At 45.8% G+C, this 20,796-nt stretch overlaps 2 protein-coding genes across 2 annotated transcripts; one reads left to right on the forward strand and one right to left on the reverse strand.

The window, feature by feature from the left end:
• The first annotated feature begins 1,855 nt into the window (after positions 1–1,855).
• Positions 1,856–20,656, forward strand: LOC127769807 (rust resistance kinase Lr10-like). The gene is made up of 3 exons (XM_052295464.1): positions 1,856–2,501; positions 19,194–19,217; positions 19,560–20,656. The coding sequence occupies exons 1-3, from the start codon at positions 1,910–1,912 to the stop codon at positions 20,654–20,656; spliced, it is 1,713 nt and encodes a 570-aa protein (XP_052151424.1). The 5' UTR covers positions 1,856–1,909.
• LOC127769780 (rust resistance kinase Lr10-like) lies at positions 14,306–17,636 on the reverse strand. Its single transcript, XM_052295413.1, has 3 exons — positions 16,026–17,636; positions 15,767–15,936; positions 14,306–15,662 (listed from the first exon to the last, which is right to left on the reverse strand). Exons 1-3 carry the CDS (start codon positions 16,961–16,963, stop codon positions 14,521–14,523), a joined length of 2,250 nt encoding a protein of 749 aa, XP_052151373.1. The 5' UTR covers positions 16,964–17,636; the 3' UTR covers positions 14,306–14,520.
• Positions 20,657–20,796: the final 140 nt, after the last annotated feature.

Genomic DNA, 20,796 nt, shown 5'->3' on the forward strand with positions numbered 1-20,796 from the left:
GGATTTCGCCATGGCTCCCAGTCTAGCAGGATTTACCTTGATTGGGGAGATTTAGTCATTATAAACAACACTGAAGAGGAACAGTATTACTCCGTATTGAGTACTTCCTCCGTCCTAAAATGTGGACATTTTCTACGTTGGCACACAGGTAGGTCCTCATCGTTTGGCTTATTTCCTAATAAGCCAAAACAACTTATTAGAAAATAAAAATGAATTTGTAGGTAAAATTTTTATAAATGTGTTCTTTATGACTTAAAAGCCAATGTTGAAAAAGAAACTACGTTAAAAATATCTTAAAATCAATCTCAAAATTAAGCTTGAAAATTCAAAATTTGGCTTTTTCTTTGGCTTATTAGGCCATCCGATAGGAGCCTAAGAAAGTATGTGAAAATGATCGAAGGAAAAATGGTTGTGATTAGTTGAGAGAAGAAGGTAGGTGAAGAAATAGCTTCATTTTATGATAAGACACTATGCTAGAAATAACTACATTTTGGGACGGAGGTAGTAGTAGTAATCGGAGACTTTTCCGGAAGCACCCAATTTCCACAATCGTGATCCATGCCCTGTTTAGATTTCAACTTTTTTCTTCAAACTTCCAACTTTTCCGTCACATCGAACTTTCCTACACACAAACTTTCAACTTTTCCATCACATCGTTCCAATTTCTTCAAACGTCCAATTTTGGTGGTTGTAGGATAAAAAAAAGAAACTTTCCTAAAGATAAAAGAAAAACATAAAGTTCTTATGCAACACTACACACATTTTTTTTAAGATAAAAGAAAACTAACAAACTATTCCTAATTAATAGATAACTTACCATGCCGTATCCTTCTTGAACTCGGTCACTTCTGGATAATCTTCTTTTAATAGATTAATTTCCTTAACCGAGGCTGTGTTTAGTTCAGCGCAAAGTTTGTATTTTGGTTGAAATTGGAGATGATGTGACTGAAAAGTTGTGTGTGTATGATAGGTTGGTGTGATGGAAAAGGACTGAAGTTTGGATCCAAATTTTGGATCTAAACACAGCCCGAATATAGCAGGAATCCGACTATTAGTGATGTGATAATTCTCTTAGTGACTTACTACCTCCGTCCCAAAATGTAGCTATTTCTAGCACAATACTTTGTCCCAAAATGAAGCTATTTTTCTACTTACCTTCTCCTCTCAACCAATCACAACCATTCTTTTTCACCTATCTTCTCTTTTCAACCAATCACACACCTTCTTCAATCATTCTCACCTACTTTCTTAATACCCGTGCCAACCTCAAAAATGCTTACATTTTGGGACGGAGGAAGTACCAAAGTTCACTGTTTAACATGTGGGTGATTTGATTGGGGAGATTTAGTCATATAGACAAAGACCGGAAGCACCCAATTTACACAATTGCGATCCAATCAAGTAAATGCTGCAATTTCTCGTTGACTAGACTTCACATGCAGCTTTCGGTTACTACTGTATATATGCTACTTCCTCCGTTTTACCATGTAAGGCTTTCTAGCATTTCTCTTATTTATATAGATGTTAATATCTATATGAATATGAGCAATGATAGAAAATCTTAAATTATGAAACGGAGGAAGTACTGTAGTACACGGATTGGTACAGTAGTTGTCCATCTTTTTTAGCTCGACGCAACATTGCCATGCCTGCTTTCTTCTTGGATCGTCTCCATGCTCGTCTGTTTGACACAGTGCATACAGAAAATAGGATGAGAGGATTTGTTGCAGCAGCTCTCCTGGTGTTCAGCCTTCTTCTCAACCTGGACACAGCAACGTCAGCGTGGGAAGACAAGAATTTCTTCAAATCATGCCCGCCGTCGCGGTGCAGCAAGCATGGCCCCAAGATCAGGTTCCCTTTCCAACTTGAATCCAGCAATACTACACAATCCTCATGCGGCTTACCATGCATGAAGCTATCATGCTCTGGCCAAGATACCATCCTTGATATCAACTACCTTGGAAGGCCATACAAGGTGATCGCCATAGATTACAAGCATGCTATCCTCACCGTCGTCCCGCTCGTACACGACTCCTCATCGTCTCCCTGCTCGTTTCTAAAATCTATCAGGCCAGGCAAAAAGGATAATAATTGCTATATAGACGATGGCCAATCTGCAGTACTAGTTAGCTGTTCAGCAGAATTTGCAGTAGCTAGTATCTCTGACCCTGCAGAATTTGTTCATTATCACGATTATATTGCTGGCCCCATCTCTTGCCTTAGCAACCAAACCCATTTCTCCTATCTGGTGGATGTTGATGCACCCATGTCTCTTCTTCCACTGGACTGCGAGGTCATCTCAGATGACCACATTCCGATACCATATCTTCACTACTACTCCAGTTCTTTCCCATTAACGTTCAGAGAAAGTGCAGAAAGAATCCTTAATTCTTCTAAGACCACGATCTGGTGGTATTTCTACAATTGCTCAAACTTTGAAGAACAAGGCAGACGCTGCGCGTTCAGCACGCAAAGGAATCAAACATTCTGCATGCGTCCAGGTATTATCTATCTCTAAACCCCTATACAACAGGCAATAATATCCCCGTTTATCTTCTGTACAGTAAATCTTACAGTTTACAGCCCCACACATCCATGGTAATACTATCCGATCGTCAAAATCCATCAAAACACTGGCAATTATACCCGATTTTTTAAGATAATGGAAGCTTTATTTAAACTAATATACTCAGTTAATTACATCAAGACAATACAGTCAAACTGAGTCACCCCTGGTCTCTGCAAAAATGCACACAGCCTAAAAAGAAGAAAGAAACAACCAGAACATCTCCCAAGCACAAAAGTTTGACAAAAACCTATATCTTAGTGGCTATCAATCCGTAGACTAGACCGCCCCCCATGCTCCTGGGTAAAAAACTAATGCGCCACCTGATCCAACTGTCATGATACCCGCTGTATAAGAAATCAATATTTACGAGCGAGATCAGAAAGGCCCTCGCGTCGTCCTCCCCAGGGGCGGCACGGGAGGCGACGACCCGGCCGCCCCTTCTCTCTCCCCCACCTCCCTCCTCCGCCTCGCCGCCGCCCGAGTGGCCGCCGGCAAAGCTGCACGGCCACAAGGATGGCGGCGGCGGGGCTCCTCTCGCGCGCCACTCTCAGGAGACCAGGGGTCTCTCCGGAGAGGCGGCGGTGGTAAACCGCCAGATCCGGGCCGCTCCGGCCGGATCTGGCGGCGCGGCGATGGGCGACGGCGGCGGGGATGGCGACGGCGGCGGTAGTGGCGGTAGCGGCGGTGGCGTGCTGCGCCAGGCGGTGGCGGCCGATGGCGGCGGGGTTGGAGACGGGCGGCGGTGGGGTGAACAGATCCAGTGGCAGCACGTCTGGATTTGGCGGTGGCGCGACGTCCGGTGGTGTTTGGAGCGTGCGGCGCCGGCGGCCAACCTCGCCCGTCTGGCGATGGTGGTGAAAGGAGGACGGCCGATTTGGGCTTTAGGTCCAGATCCGGCACGTTCTCAGTCGGGGGCGATGGTGGTGCAGAATTCGGTCGTTGTGCAGGTGGTGTCCATAGTGCAGGTACCCTTCGGTGTGCAGGAGGCATTTGGAAGCTTCCGTTTTGGATGCTTTGGTTGACAGGGTCTCCGAGGTGAAAACCTTGCTCCGCTTCCGGTGCTAGCAACGGCGACGCCCTTGGGCGCCGTTCACCTTCTTGAAGGCGTTGCGTTTGGAGCCCTCGTTTCAACTCCACTTCAAGGAAACTCTCCGGGTGAAAACCTTAGATTCGTTAGGATCGGACGTTGTCGTCGTTCTGTCGGCGTAACCTTCTTGAAGGCTTCGTTCTAGGAGTTTTTTCCTCGTTGGACAACTGTCATTTGGTTCAGTTTTGTCAATGCCGGGTTTTCGCCAGTTTTCCTTTAATTAACTGTGCCGTTGTAAGGTTTTTGGGTCCGGTTTTCCTTATAAACTGGATCAACTCTCTTCTTCTATAGTGAATTGCAGGAGCTTCCTGCCTGTCCCCTCGAAAAAAAAATCAATATTTACAAGCAAATGAGCATCATTTGTACTATCCAATCATCTTATAATGAAAGCAGGAAATGAACATAGCCTTGATATGCTAGCAAATGCATGTCTGCACCTAGATAAAATTTCTCAAGAAACAGAGCTTATTTGGTCACAACTGTAGCATTCTGGTTATGTGATCAACAGGATGAGACAATTGATCACATCCTAATTGGGTGCCCTGAGTCCCTCCAGTTGTGGTGGACCATCCTCTCAGGCCTCGGCCTCCCACATTGTTTCCCCTCTGGCACTGTTTCCTTCCACGAGTGGCACTGCTCCTGCCGACTCAAAGTTCCGAGGGAGCGTCGTCGTGGGTTCGACATGGTTGTGACCCTTGGTGCGTGGTCCATTTAGAAGGAACAGAACAACCGCTTATTCAACAACTGTTCTCGGCCCTGGTCCGAGGTGGTCGTAGGCATGGCGCAAGAGGCCGCCTTTTGGCATCTTGCTCATCCCTGTCGCCAACGTTGCCTTCTTAGCGTGTTAGGTCGTTTGGTCGTCCCTTTGTAATCGCGAGAATAGGCTTAAGTCTTCGTTTTCCTCGTTTTCTTCCCAACCCCCTTCATCTTTTTTGTTTTGCCATCTGTGTAAGTTTTATTCCTCTTAATACAAAGGTGTGCAATCCTTTTGCGTATTAAAAAAAAACTGTAGCATTCTGGTTGCTTCTAGCAGCAGCTCAAGGCAGACAAGTAGTTCAGATGAGATGAAACTTGAGGGTATACAAGTATGATACAACGAGAGCTGCTTGGTTGGTTTGATGGGTGTCGAGGTTAACATAGATCTGAGATGTCATAATAGATAATTTTGTCACCCTTTATACACATTATCCCACCCTAACAGTCCTTAATTCGCCGTAGTTAGCACATGGCACAACTTGCTTCTCATGATATCAGGCTATCAGCTGAACAAAATGTAGGGATCATTTATAGTTTAGAAATAAATTCGTAGATAATTAAAACTTAGTTGGTCCCGCAGAATCTAAAATTTAAGCGCATTCCCTAGGAGTGTAGGTCTTCTAAATCAGCTGTATACCCGTGTCAGGTTTTACCTTTTCTAAGTCAATTTGTCCTTTTATTAATGAGACTATCGATCAAGTCTAAATTCTTTTGTTTGGTATTTGCAGGTTCACGTGTCAAAGTAATTGCAGGTACTGGTTCAATAACCCAAACCTTCTTTTATTCAAATGAAAATAAAAGAAAAATAAACAAAGTTACCTATTGCATACTTTAAGTCTTATTTTAAGCTATTCTGATCTTATATTCTCTTATCCCCATTAAAATCCCTAAGTGGTGGCTTTCTAATTTCTATTCGTAATAAATGTGTTGATAGTCTGTTTGTTCTTCTGTTTTTATGGAAAGATGGTCTTCCCAGTATATTCCACTAAACATCTGGTGCTTCGAGCTAAGACTTATAAATAAATGTTGTGCTATGAGCCTTTTTTTTAAAAAAACAACACAATGCTCTAATTTTTATTATCTGCATAATCAGTTACATCATCGGTTGCCGCATTTGTTGTTCTTTTGGTGATGGTGGCCACTGCACTCTATCTTTCTCTGAAGACAAGATATAACGAAGAGATACATATGAAGGTAGAAATGTTTCTCAAAACGTATGGCACATCGAAACCCACGAGGTACACTTTCTCTGAAGTAAAGAAGATAGCAAGACGGTTCAAGGCTAAAGTAGGACAAGGTGGATTTGGAAGTGTGTACAGAGGTGAGCTACCAAACGGAGTCCCTGTAGCGGTTAAGATGCTAGAAAACTCTCTAGGGGAGGGAGATGAATTCATCAATGAGGTTGCAACTATCGGGAGGATCCACCATGCAAACATTGTCCGCCTCCTTGGCTTTTGCTCCGAAGGAACTAGGCGGGCTCTCATTTACGAATACATGCCTAATGATTCGCTGGAGAAATATATATTTTCACAAGGTTGTGATACTTCTCAAGAACTCCCAGTACCAAGCAAGATGCTAGATATTGCTTTAGGCATTGCCCGAGGAATGGAGTACCTGCATCAAGGATGTAACCAGCGTATCCTCCACTTTGATATCAAGCCTAACAACATATTGTTGGACTATAACTTCAGCCCGAAGATTTCAGACTTTGGCCTTGCAAAGCTGTGTGCAAGGGACCAAAGCATCGTTACGTTGACTGCAGCAAGAGGCACGATGGGCTATATTGCACCAGAGCTATATTCTCGGAACTTTGGAGAGATATCTTACAAGTCAGATGTTTATAGTTTCGGCATGCTGGTGTTAGAAATGGTTAGCGGAAGGAGGAACTCAGACCCAAGTGTTGAAAGCCAAAATGTGGTCTATTTCCCAGAATGGATCTATGAGCAGGTTACCATTGGGCGGGATTTAGAACTTGGTAGGGAAATGACTGAAGAAGAGAAAGCAACAATGAGACAGCTAGCCATTGTGGCACTGTGGTGCATTCAGTGGAACCCAAAGAGCCGACCATCAATGACAAAGATGGTGAACATGCTAACAGGAAGGTTGCAGAATCTACAGGTGCCGCCTAAGCCATTTTTCTCAGCTGATTCTGTTAGTCGTCTGGGAAATTTGGAAAGAGAGGAATCGGCGGATTTTTATCACAAAGAGGTGGCAACGAACTTCCTACTAATGAAAATCAAAGAGGAGGCGAGCCTTTGGGCTTTAGCAGGAGCTAAGCGGCTGCGTGAGTTAATCCCGCACTCTGTATAGTGTACAGCTGTCACGCCCCGAACTAGTCCCGAGCGGAACTAGCCCGTGACGCTCCAAATTAACCTGTTAATTGATACCAGTCCCAGGAAACAGTGCTGGTATAACAGGAAGACAGAATATCACAGCAACAGAGGTCTCCTTATTATAGAGTAGGGGTACAGTCATGTTGGGCTGCGGACAGATCCCGAGCTCACAACTGCATTACAAAAGGAACGCGGAAGCCAGGACTTGGACCACACATCACAGGCGCGACTTGGGAACTAGGCCGAAACCCTAAAACTCATCGTAGCCGGCTTGCTCCTGAAGGAACTCCTTGTCAGCGGGATCCGCTTCATCTTCTTCAGCAACTGGGGGGGGGGATTATTTATATGGAGCAAGGGTGAGTACGAGAGTACTCAGCAAGCCATGGGAAATAAGTATTTAATGCAGGCTTCAAAGAAGGGCTGCTGTTTTTGCAATTGATTTTATTTGAACTCTTTCTTGAAACAACTAAGTGAGTGCTTCTCAAACGCCACGGATGAGAAAGTGCGTCTCGTCCGGTCGGAGTTTGTGCAATGTATCAGTCTTTTGAATTGATCAAGATTGGCACCCGGCCAATAGCTTTCAAACGGCCACCCGGGCCTGGCTGGTCCCATCAGCCGCAGATTTTTCCAAACATCAAACCCATTTCACAACAGCAAAATTTCACAAGGCAGTAGTCAAACAAAACTACGCTAGGAATCACCTCACATCCGCCCATGACCGTGGGCACGGCTGTTCGGACAGTTTAATAACCTCTGCAGAGGGGGTACACTTTACCCACACGACATTACTAACCCGGATCATCCAGCCCGTGCAGAATGGCCACGACTAGAGACCTTAAGGCTTTCATGACAAGGCATTTCGAAAGCCGACACAGGTTCACCATATGCCAACGAGAGGGGTCCCAGACCAACACCAGATTAGGTCCCAGACCATACTGTGCCAGGAAGCCCAGGGGTCCTCCCCGTCACCACCCCGGCGAATCCACATGTCTCTTGGCATCAAGGCTCCCCCGATTGGCTAATTACTCAGCCAGGGGTGTCCCATTCCACCCATGTGGTCGTACTTGTCTTATGTTCGGATGAAATTCCAAGGAAACGGTCCTTAAGTGCAGGAGCGGGAAACCGTACTCCCGGTACGTTCCCCGGTCCGCGGTTTTGGAAATTCATTTAGTTCGCAAGCACCGACCCAGGTGTCGGGTTTTCCAAGTCTTTTGTAAAAATCCAAGTTTTACCCAAGAACTTACTCAGATTTTAAGTTTGAAGGCGACCGTCGATACTCGCACAGAGTGCACGAATATCGAGGCGCAACTAGGTGGTTACAAGGGAACATGGTATAACAATTAACAGTGGAAGGATCAGATGCAACAAGTTGGGTAGGCCCACCGGTCTGCCTTGCAGACGGGGCAAACAGATCAAGTGCAATCCTATCAATGCATAATATTTTGCAAGCAAATTAATTAAGTTCAAATATAGGCTCAAGATGTTCAAAGGTGGCTTGCCTTGCTCGAGATCTGGAGCTTGATCCTCGAAATCCTCGCACTGCGGGTCTTCGGGCTCCGAAACTACACGCGAAACGGAACAACTCAACAAACGGCGAAAATAAAGACCTATTATTGACCTCTAAGCGTGCCATTAGATAGATCTCGAGATTTGAGGAATTTTGGAAGTTGAACGGAGTCAAACGGACTTACGGTTGGGAAGATTTGAATTTCTAAGATTATTGGATTTTTGTCTAAAGGAAAAGGATTTATTTAAACCCTTTTTGAAAAAGAAAAGAAAAGAAAAAGAAAGAGGGAGGGAAATTAGACTTCCCTCGGGCGGCTAGGGCGCGGCCCGAGAGAAAGGCTCGGCCGAGCTTAATGGGCCGGCCGGCCCAAGAAGGCGGCCCATGGCGCGCGCGGGCGGGGAGGGGAGAGAGAGAGAGCCGGTGAGCCGGGTCCATCCTCGCGTGGTCCCGAGTGGGACCCGCTTGTCGGCGGCTCGGCCCACCGTGAGCGAGGTGCATGCGGGCGTGCTAGGGTTTGGGGAGGGGGCGCGGCGCATGCGCGCGGTTCGCGGGGGATGCGGTGTGACGGGCCCACGCGCAGCCTCACGGCTCGCGGTGGTCCGCGCGCACGGGGAGAGAAACGGAGGGGGCGGCTGGCCGGGTCAGCCGATCCGGTCGTGGCCGAGGTGGCGCCGACGTGGCGCCTACGTGGCTGCCACGCGGGCCGGCGGGAGGTAGACGACGACGTCGGCCGAAACGGACGGCGGGCGGCGGCGGCGAGCGGCGGAGCGAACCACGGCGATACAGGCGAAAGCGAGCACACCGGGAGGTTGCACGGGACGAGAGGAGACGAGCCAACGGCTCGGATTCGCCGGGGGATGCTCGACGGCGGCGGATTGCGGCGGCGGCAACCGGCGGCAGGAGAAGGGGGAAACGGCGATGAGGTCACGAGGGGTCGATTCCCGGCGGTGAGAGCATCTACGCGGCTACGGGAATCCGTTGCTAGCGACGGATTGGGCGGAGCTATGCCGAGCGGGGCCGGCGACGAGCGGCGCTTCCGAGCTCGGGCGGCGACGGCGGCGAGCACACGGCGGGCGGCGGCAACGGTCGGGGCGGCGCCAGCTAGCTACGGGGAGGCTACTCGTGCTACTACCCGAGTCTAAGGGGAGGAGATGGAACGAGGAGGGAGAACGGAGGGCGACACTACCGTGCGGGGAAGGGCGCGGTGACGAGAGGCCGACGGCACGGGAGCGATCTCTCCGGCCTCGGGCCGGGGAAGAGGAAGAGGAGGGCGCGCCCGGAGTCCCCTTCCGCGTCCTTGCTCGTGCCGGCTCCTCCGGCACACGCGTCGGCGGCGGTTGGCGAGAGGGACGGCAATGGCGAGGGCGAAAACGGGGAAGATTGGTTTGGGGAGGGCTCGGGTTTATAGGGCGGCAATGTCGGTTTGGGAGGGAGGAACCGACATTAGGCGGTCGAGCCAGCGGGCTGAAGCTCCGACTAGCGGCCAAAACGGCGACAGGGAGGATGACGCCGGCGAGGAAGGGAAAAGGGAAAAAGGAAGGGAGAAAGGGGGCTTGCCCCTTTCCTCTTCGGAAAAAGGAGGAATGAGAGAGGGCGATGAGGAGGAGCTCTGCCTCCATCCCTTGGAAGCATGCGCGCGGAGTGGCGGGGCCGGGTCGATGACGACGGCGATGACGGCGAACCGGCTTGGAGCGGAGCGGCGACACGGGCGGCAGGCGCGGGCAGGCGCGGCAGAGGCTGACGGCGGCGGCGACCAGGCGGTCGGCCACCACGGCGCGCGCGCGCGGGAAGCAACGGCGCACGGCGACGATTTGGCGGCGTCGGCGGGAACGGCAGCGGGAGCAGGAGGGAGGGCTCGGCGCGGCTCGCGCGCTCGCGCGAGCAGCGCTCGGGTAGAGCGGGGGAGAGGGAGAGAGAGAGAGAGAGAGCGAGCCGGGGAGGGAGGGGGAGATGGGCCGAGAGGGATTCGGCCCATCGAACCCTAGGGAGGCAAAATAGACTTTTGCGGAGGGATTTGATTTGGGAAGGATTTGGATTCGGGATTGAACTCGACGATGGATCGGGGACTTGAGACCTGAGATGGCACGGGCACTAGACAACAAGCAAGGAAACGGATTTCGCAAATAGGATTTTTAAGAGCTAGTTTTCCCGCTAGGCGCCAAGACGGAACGGGCGCTACAACAGCTATAGTGGTTCTCCGTTTTCTTTTTACTCCTATGGGTTTGTATTTTCTCCTGCTCTATTCAATGAAAAGGCACTCTAGTGCTGTTTTCCGTTAAAAAAGAAAATTTTCTCAGCTGATAGCCATCCTGCGCTGTAAGACTTGGAGTTGACAGGACATGGTACCACAATTCAGTAAATGAATACTTAGTATGTGATAGATAAACTTAATACATAGTTTGCAATAAATGCATAGCATTAGCATGCAGTTTAGAATGCATACTTCGGCTGTGTAACGGGGGTGTGAGTGGCTAACATGCGAAATCCACTTATAGGCTAAAATAAGCCGCGAACCCGCTTATTTTTGACCTAAAAGTGAGTTCGCGGCTGACCCACTTACACCCTTAGCTCTGTTCGTTAGAGGGGGTTAGGAACCCATCCCCTCCGCACGGAAAACATAGCGGTCTATTAGCGCGTGATTAATTAAGTATTAGTTTTTTTAAAAAAAATAGATTAATTTGATTTTTTAAGCAACTTTCGTATAAAACTTTTTACAAAAAATACACCGTTTAGTAGTTTAAAAAGTATGCATTCCCACCCTTCACTGTATAAACACTCAATGAGGGAATTGGATAATTGTGGTTCAGTTGTCGTGGTTACCTTATTCTGCTGTTGCTGCGATTTAGTACTCATTTATCCCCACCATGATTTATTCAATTTATGAAGTCCTTGTCTTTTGGTGGAAATTTCACAGGAGGATTGTATTAACTGTGTGACTAAGACCCATCTGTCCCATCATGGAATTAAGATAGAAGAGCGCAGATCAAGTCAGAAGTGTTACCGTTTTTTTTTGGGAGCTAGGGCATGAAGCCCCCATTACTTTTACTAGAAATGAGATCAAGTCAGAAGTGTTACCGTAGTCGATGCCTATCGAAAAGCAGCAGCGATCATCATTTGCCGGGTCGTCTTTCCCATCACTGTTATCCTCCCTCGTCATCCCATCCTATCCTCCACCTCACCCGGGAGATCCAGCGAAATGGGTGGTGGGTGGTGGTTGAAGGCGACGACATGGACCATGGAGACCGGGGAGGGAGGAGAGGAGGATAGAGGAAGCTGCGGCTCGGCTCCGGCCGGTAAGGTGGACACGGTGAGTGCGTGGCGGAGGAGATTGGGAGGCGGCTCCGGCGACCAACCAGCGCGCCGGGGAAATCGCTTGGAGGAGGGAATGAACGCTTAACATCTACACCGTTCATATTGGATCCAACGGCTAATAAATCGCAATAATACGCGAATACTGATGCGGTGTTTGAATCTCCTGAAGATGAATTAAGATTAAGTGTTTTACACAAAACGAGATGATAATAACACGTGATTAATTAAGTTTTAATTATTACAAACTTGAAAAATAGATTAATCTGATATTTTAGAACTTCTTTCATATAGAAAGTTTTCGTACGAAACACATCGTTTAACAGTTTGAAAAGCGTACCACGAAAATCCAAAACTTTATCCAATGGAGTATTTTCATAGGGAATGAACGGGGCCTAATACATCCACAGCACAAACTTAGATTTTTTTTTTCAGCTTCAGTTCAGCTCCTTCATTATCCAACCTCTCCATCAGATGCTCAAGTAAATTCTGCTTTCGAAATTAACGAACAGATTTCAAGGTTAAAGAAAGGGCATTCTACTATGACACCGTTCTTTTTCAAACCGTTAAATGGTATATTTGATGTGAAAACTCATATTTACTTTAAAATACCATATACATTTATCATTTAATTTTAAAATATTTAACACTTAATTAATCATATCTTTGAACGGGGTCTATCTCAGTAACCTTTCTTTTCTATATATATACACACATATTTACAATACATATAATCTACGTGACACATTCATCTACATATAGGGGATATTTAGATCCAGGGGTGTAAATTTTTGGCGTGTCACATCAGATATACGGATACACATTTGAAATCTAATAACAAAACAAATTACATAATCCGTCTGTAAACTGCGAGACGAATTTATTAAGCCTAATTAATCTGTCATTAGCAAATATTTAATGTAGCACCACATTATCAAATCATGGAGCAATTAGGCTTAAAAGATTCGTCTCGCAATTTAGTCACAATCTGTGCAATTAGTTATTTTTTTAACCTATACTTAATACTTCATGCAGGTGTTTAAACGTTCCATGTGACAGGGTGAAAAATTTTGGGTGGGATTTAAACAGAGCCATGCAACCTAGAACTCGGTGTTTCACATAACATTAGCATGTGTATGATTTTATATTAGTAATTCGTTTAGCCATCTTCTCCGAGATTGCAGACAGCTCGGAGTAGCAGTGGCACGAACCAGTTACAGATACGTCCTCGTCGTCGCAGAACAACGTACGGCCTGCTGCTAGGCATTTGCAGGCACCATGTTCAAGCATCTCCACGACCTCGCTCATTGCCGGCCGATCATGTGGCTTTGTCTGAATGCACCATAAAGCAACGACGCACAGCTTTCTCTCCAACTCATGGAGCTCTTCTTGTCCCTTGGGTAATTTTGAGACTGAAATTGTTGTCTATAGAGAAAATTCCCTATGTAGCCATGAAACTTTTACCTAATTGACCGTTAAATTCTTATATAAAAAATATATTTTGCCCTTTGCTATGAAAAAGCATAATTATAATTAATGGGTTACATTGTTGGGGTGTAGAAATTTATGAGTTTTTTATGCACCATAATATTTGTGACAAATTTAGTTTTAGATATGATATAAAAAGTTACTAATACTTATTTATTAGTTATTAAAAGTTTTTTACAACAAAAGTTTTTTTAATATGATATAACATATTATGTCATATTATTTATGCACCATATTATTAGGGGAAGTGGAATCCTGTAGTGCAGGCAATCAATCAGGTATGACATGTTTTTCCCATTTGCTACTACAAGAAGCCTAAGGCTGCGTTCGTTCACAGGTGATAGGGGAGATTGTCACTCGTTTTTCACGCGCACGCTTTTCAAACTACTAAACGGTGTGCTTTTTGCAAAAATTTTCTATAGAAAAGTTGCTTGAAAAAATCATATTAATCTATTTTTAAAGTTTAAGATAGTTAATACTCAATTAATCATACGCTAATGGCTCACTTCGTTTTGCGTATCTTCCCAATCTTCTCAATCCTCTCTCCCTCAGACACACCCTAAGTTGTGTATCGGTAGATGGGTATCGGTTTAACCCAAAAAAAAAAAAAAGAATGGAGCAAGTGAATTACCTTCATCGATGCCTGACAAAGAGTGAGCAGCAGGCCACCACAGGAGACCTCGCCGGGCGTTGTTGTATGACAATTCGGCACCAGGAAATTAAGATTTAGAACTTGAATCCGGCGGGGCACCGTCGCATCCAGTGAATCCCATCGAGTGGCACAAGGGCGTCGGCGAGCATGGTGGTGCACGCTGACGGCGGAGCGCCACCGCCGCCGGCCGGGAAGGGGTAGGGATTGTTCCGTACTAGTGAGCGCTCGGTCCAGTCCAATAGTGGTTGAGAGGCCGAAGCCCACCAAAGCATCCAGTAGAGTTGGGCCCTCGCGGAAGCATTCTGGCCCACACAATTTTGCAACTCGTCACAATCTCGCAAATGCGCTCGGCTCCGTCGCCATCCCCGTCTGCGACGGCGAAATCCCAGCGACCTCATGGCATTGGTCTCGAGAGGCACCAAGCACAGCGGCAACGCGCGCCATGGCGGAGTTGCTTAATTTCCTCGTGGACAGCGCCGCCGCTGCCCGGGAAGCAGAGTGCAATGTCTTGGACTTGGCTGTTCTGTTCGCCTCCTACCCTTGAATTTCTCTCCTAAATCGCGTGTGAATAAGGGGGTATTTGGATACAAGAGCATGAAAACACAAAGTCTTAAAGAAGATTATTCATAATACTGTCTTGTGCAGATCAAGCATACACTCATAAATATTACAAGCTCGCTTTATCTGCTTATATGTGTTACAAATGATACATAAAACTATATAGGAATCAGCATACTGAAGTTGACATCAAACAGGCGTACAAAGTAAATACAATCATCATAATTAGCTTTAGCATTTCGAAATGTACTTGCTACTAAGTTACTGGTAGCTTTCGAACAGACATATGCTTTCGTCGTCGTCGTCGTCCTCATGCTCCTCGGAGATTGCAGTTAGATCAGATGGCATATTGTAAGACTCCACTCCAGGGAATTGCTCATCATCACAGAAGAATGGCCTTGGAGGAACCTGCAGTTCATCACTACCACCTTCAAGCATCTCTATCACCTCGCTCATCGTCGGTCGATCACACGACCTCATCTGAATGCACCATAATCCAACAATGCAAAGCTTCTTCTCTAGTTCATGCATGTCAGCAATGTCAGAGATCTCACTTGTTTCTCGCTGAGTCAGCTCCTTGTACACCCGTGATGGATAATATGCTTGACTTGAGTTTGCTGCATTTGGATCTGCATTCCTTCTTCCTCCAGCCATCTCCAATAGTAGCATTCCGAAGCTATAAACATCGGATTTGCTTGATATGACACCGAAGCTCCGAGAGATCATCTCGGGAGCTATGTAGCCCACGGTTCCTCGTGCAGCGCTCACAGGGACGAAGCTCTTATCCCTTGGGTATAGCTTCGCAAGACCGAAATCAGCAACCTTTGGGACAAAGTTATCGTCAAGAAGGATGTTGTGAGGTTTAATGTCAAAGTGCAGAATCTGCATCTCGCAGCCCTGATGCAGGTAGTTGATCCCTCTTGCAATGCCCAAAGCGATCTCATTCAGCTTATCCCAGGAGAAACTCTTCTCTGACGAGAAGATGTACTTGTCAAGAGAGCCTCGAGGCATGTACTCGTACACAAGTGCCCTCCTCATTTCTTCAGAGCAAAACCCGACCAGACGCACCACATTGACATGGTGAATCCTTCCAATGGTTGAGACCTCACTGATGAACTCATCTCCGTTGCAGCTGGAGCTACCAGTCAGCATCTTGACAGCGATATGGACATTACCCGGGAGCAGTACACCTTTATATACAGAGCCATAGCCTCCCTGGCCTAGCTTGTCTCGAAAATGGGATGTGATTGCAATAATGTCTGTGTAGGCAAACCTCGTCGGACCAATCATCTGCTGCATTCGAAGGAACTTCTCTACTGCGTCGATCGTGATCCTTGTTTTCCAGTACTTGTGGGCAAGGAAGATGAATACCACCAGTGACCCCAACACTAACCTGAATAAAACTTCTCAAACAAACCAACATGCATGTATATAAGTTAGAATATATATGTGCAGACGCGCATAATATCACAGATGGGATGATTAAAAGCAAGTAATTCGTACGTACCGAAATGAAATTTGATGATATCAATAGCCGATACTATGGTTCCCAAAAAAATCCTATCTTTTTGGGGGGCAACTTCATATCCGCAGTCTACTTCGGAGTTTGTTTCGCTCCAGAAAATAGCACGGGTTAAATTCAGAATGCTTGGATGAGATATACGCTCCTTGAAGTACCTGCAAATCACACCGTTGTACAAGACGGGGTAATAAGTGAGAAGGGAACACGTCTTTTTTATATAGACAGAATCATGAGGAAAAAAAACCTGTTTGAATCCTTCAGGCATTCCGTGGCGCTCATACGAGGACTCTGGTACTGGTCAGGACGATATGGAAACCGAACACTAAATCCTTTCCTTATGAATCCTATGATATCTGTGTAACTTGCATTCTGTAGCTGTGAGGAGTTGTCCGGTAGATTCCATCTGTCAATGGGAATCATGGCCAAATATCGACAGGAATGTTGAAGCTCTTCAACGACACATCCATAAAACGAGACAAAAACAAATGAATTGTTGGGAAGCAGACATGTAACTGGCCTGTACCATGGCATAATATCTGTTATTGCTCGGGAACAATTCACAAAGCATGCCCAAGTGCTTGAAGCAGCGGCCAAATCGACAAAACCATAAGAATCTGTTGAACCTTCCGACGGATACGGAGACCAGTAATAGAAGTTAGGAAGGTGATCAGAGCGAGGAAGAGGGCAGCTGGTGCCGTTTGTATCATCATCCTGCAAGGTGGCATCCACAACCGAGAAGATCTCACCAGTATAGTTGATGCTGGTGACATAGTACGTCCGTGTGTTGATCTGAATGGTAGCCCTGCCACTGCTACATGAGAGGTTGTACCATGGGCGAAGAGTACCAACGCACGGGCGTGAATCGCTTGCAAGACGGAAAGGGTAGGATATGTTGCCAAGATCACCACAGGAGGAAGGAAAACACTGCTGGTTTGGCCCTGCTCCAACAACATCTGCTGCAACAACCGCAAGCAAAGAAGAGACAAGCAGAGATTTCTGCAAGAAGTAGAACTTTCTACGAGTAGCAGAAGCACGAGATGCATTGGATTTCGCCATGGCTCCCAGTCTGGCAGGATTTGCCTTGCCGAGTAGTATAATTTGGTGGGGGTTGGGGTGGGTGCTTTCACTGGGGAGATTTTTTCCGGAAGACTGAAGAGGAACAGTATTGCTCCGTACTGTCATAAATTTTGATAATTTGATCCTTTGTAAAACTATTTTTATAAATAAACCGTCGTCAAAACTTATTTCAAAACTGACTCTTTTGTTCAGCGTCAAATCGTGTGGCGCTGAATTTAGATACCTCAGCGTCAAATAGCATGACGCTGAATGTACGTTGGCACGCTGACTTAGCCTCCCATCCGCGGTGACACAGCATTTAGCGTCAGTTGACGTGGTGCTGAAGTATCTAAATTCAGCGCCATATGATTTAGCGCTGAAAAAAAGATTATTTTTTTAAATAAGTTTTGGTGACGAATTATTTGTAAAATTAGTTTTTTCAAAGGGTCAAATTGTCCAAATTTGTACCGTACTATAGTAGTAGTAGTTGGAGACTTTTTCCGGAAGCACCCCAATTTCCACAGTCGCGATCCAATCAAGTAAATGCTGCAATTTCTCGTTGACTAGACTTCACATGCAGCTTTCCGGTGCTACTGTATAGTACTACTACTGTAGTACACGGATTGGAACAGTAGTTGTCTATCTTTTTAACTCGACGCAATTGCCCTGCCTGCTTTCTTCCTGGATCGTCTCCATGCTCTGTCTGTTTGCCACAGACACAGTGCATACAGACAATAGGATGGGAGGATTTCTTGCAGCAGCCATCGTGGTGTTCAGCCTTCGTCTCAACCTGGACACAACAGCGTCAGCGTGGGAAGACAAAGATTTTTTCAAATCATGCCCGCCGTCGCGGTGCAGGAAGCATGGCCCGGAGATCAGGTTCCCTTTCCAACTTGAATCCAACAATACTACACCATCCTCATGCGGCTTACCATGCATGAAGCTATCATGCTCTGGCCAAGACACCATCCTACTAGATACTAACAAATACTACCTTGGAAGGCCATACAAGGTGACCGCCATAGATTACAAGCAAGGTCTCCTGACCGTCATCCCGCTCGCAGACGAAGAAAACTCCTCATCGTCTCCCTGCCCGCTTCTAAAATCTATCAGGCCAAGCGTAATAACAGGCAATCCTTATTACGATATAGGGTTCGAGAACCCTTGCAGACTATACGATGCACCCTATTATGCAGCACTAGTAAGCTGTTCAACAGAATTTGCATTAGCCAGTGTCCCTGGCCCTGCCACCGATAACGATTATATTGCTGGCCCCATCTCTTGCCTTAGCAACCAAACCCACTTCTCCTATCTGGTGGCTGTTTATGTTACTATGTCTTTTCTTCCGTTGGATTGTGAGGTCATCTCAGATGGCCTCATTCCGATACCACGTTTTTATTACTCCGATTATTCCTCATCCACGTTCAGAAAAAGTGCAGAAAGAATCCTAAATTTCTCTGATACCACGATCTGGTGGTTTAACGACGATTGCTCACACCCAGCACAGTGTGAAGAACAGGGAGGACGCTGCGCATTCAGCTCGCAAAGGAATCAAACATTCTGCATGCGTCCAGGTATTCTCTCTAAACCCCTATACAACAGGCAGTACCATCCCCGTTTATCTTCTGTCCAGTAAGTTTTACAATTTACATCCCCACACATATCCATGCATGGTAGTAATATCCGATCGTCAAAATCCAGCAAAACAATTGCAATTATGCCCGATGTATAAGAAATCAATTTTTACCAGCCAATGAGCATCACTTGTATCATCCAATCATCTTATAAACTGAAAGCAGGAAATGAACATAACCTTGATATGCTAGCAAATGCATGTCTGCACCTGGATAAAATTTCTCAAGAAACAGAGCTTATTTGGTCACAGCTGTAGCATCCTGATTGCTTCTAGCAGCAGACAAGTAGTTCTCAGATGGGATGAAACTTGAGGGTATACAAGTATGATACAACGAGAGCTGCAGTTAGTTGCTGCTTGGTTACTTTGATGGGTGTCAAGGTTAACATAGATCTGAGATGTGATAATAGATAATATTGTCACCCTTTATCCACATTATCCAACCCTAACAATTCTCAATCTGCCATACCTCTTGCTTAGTCACCATAGTTAGCACATGCCAATTTGCTTCTCATGATGTCAGGCTATCAGCTGAACAAAATGTAGGGATCATTTCTAGTTTAGAAATAAATTCATAGATAATCAAAGCTTAGCTGGTCCAACACAATCTAAAACTTATGCGCATACCCGTGTCAGATTTCACCTTTTCTTTGTCAAGTCAATTTCTCCTTTTACTAATGAGACTATCGATCAAGTCTAAATTCTTTTGTTTGGCATTTGCAGGTTCACATGTCAAAGTAATTGCAGGTACTGGTTCAATAATCCAAACCTTCTTTTATTCAAATGAAAATAAAAGAAAAAGAAACAAAGTTACCTATTGCATACTTCAAGTCTTATTTTTAGCTAATCTGATCTTATACTATCTTATCCCCATTAAAATCCCTAAGTGGTGGCTTTCTAATTTCTATTCGTAATAAATGTGTTGATAGTCCGTTCGTTCTTCTGTTTCTATGGAAAGATGATCTTCCCAGCATATTCCACTAAACACCTGCTGTTCTGAGCTAGGACTTAGTATAAATAAAAGTTGGGTTATGAGCTTTCTTTCTAGAAACAACACAATGCCCTAATTTTTATTCTCTGCATAATCAGCTACATCATCGGTTGCCGCATTTGTTGTTCTTTTGTTGATGGTTGCCACTGCACTCTATCTTTCTCTGAAGACAAAATATAACGAAGAGATACATCTGAAGGTAGAAATGTTTCTCAAAACCTATGGCACATCTAAACCCACGAGGTACACTTTCTCCGAAGTAAAGAAGATATCAAGACGATTCAAGGTTAAAGTAGGACAAGGTGGATTTGGAAGTGTGTACAGAGGTGAGCTACCAAACGGAGTCCCTGTGGCGGTTAAGATGCTAGAAAACTCTGAAGGGGAGGGAGATGAATTCATCAATGAGGTTGCAACTATTGGGAGGATCCACCATGCAAACATTGTCCGCCTCCTTGGCTTTTGCTCAGAAGGAACAAGGCGGGCTCTCATTTACGAATACATGCCTAATGATTCGCTGGAGAAATATATTTTTTCACAAGATTCTGATACTTCTCAAGAACTAGTACCAAGCAAGATGCTAGATATTGCTTTAGGCATTGCCCGAGGAATGGAGTACCTGCATCAAGGATGTAACCAGCGTATCCTCCACTTTGATATCAAGCCTAACAACATCTTGCTGGACTATAACTTCAGCCCGAAGATTTCAGACTTTGGCCTTGCAAAGCTGTGTGCAAGGGACCAAAGCATCATTACCTTGACTGCAGCAAGAGGCACGATGGGCTATATTGCACCAGAGCTATACTCTCGGAACTTTGGAGAGATATCTTACAAGTCAGATGTTTATAGTTTCGGCATGCTGGTGTTAGAAATGGTTAGCGGAAGGAGGAACTCAGACCCAAGTGTTGAAAGTCAAAATGTGGTCTATTTCCCAGAATGGATCTATGAGCAGGTTACCATTGGGCAGGATTTAGAACTTGGTAGGGAAATGACTGAAGAAGAGAAAGCAATAATGAGACAGCTGGCCATTGTGGCACTGTGGTGCATTCAGTGGAACCCAAAGAACCGGCCATCAATGACAAAGGTGGTGAACATGCTAACAGGGAGGTTGCAGAATCTACAGGTGCCACCTAAGCCGTTTTTCTCAGCTGATAGCCATCCTGTGCTGCAAGACTCAGGACATGCTGGCATAATATAGCAAAGGAATTTTAGAAGGAAAAACTTAAATACACTTGTTTCAATAAATTCCTAGCATTAGGATGCAATATACTCTTATTACTCCAAACCACCTAAGTATGCATGACACTCTTCACTGTGTAACAGATCCAATGAGAAAAT

The sequence above is a fragment of the Oryza glaberrima genome, chromosome 1 (assembly GCF_000147395.1).
Source record: "Oryza glaberrima chromosome 1, OglaRS2, whole genome shotgun sequence".
NCBI lineage: Eukaryota > Viridiplantae > Streptophyta > Magnoliopsida > Poales > Poaceae > Oryza > Oryza glaberrima.

Excerpts from the sequence above, each read along its gene's own strand:
- LOC127769807 (XM_052295464.1), top strand. The coding sequence starts at position 1,910 with ATGAAGCTATCATGCTCTGGCCAAGATACCATCCTTGATATCAACTAC. Across the intron at positions 2,502-19,193 it reads AACATTCTGCATGCGTCCAG|GTTCACATGTCAAAGTAATT; the intron begins GTATTATCTATC and ends TGGCATTTGCAG. Across the intron at positions 19,218-19,559 it reads ACATGTCAAAGTAATTGCAG|CTACATCATCGGTTGCCGCA; the intron begins GTACTGGTTCAA and ends CTGCATAATCAG.
- LOC127769780 (XM_052295413.1), bottom strand. The coding sequence starts at position 16,963 with ATGACAGTACGGAGCAATACTGTTCCTCTTCAGTCTTCCGGAAAAAAT. Across the intron at positions 15,937-16,025 it reads TGCCTGAAGGATTCAAACAG|GTACTTCAAGGAGCGTATAT; the intron begins GTTTTTTTTCCT and ends TGTGATTTGCAG. Across the intron at positions 15,663-15,766 it reads TATCATCAAATTTCATTTCG|TTTTATTCAGGTTAGTGTTG; the intron begins GTACGTACGAAT and ends TTGTTTGAGAAG.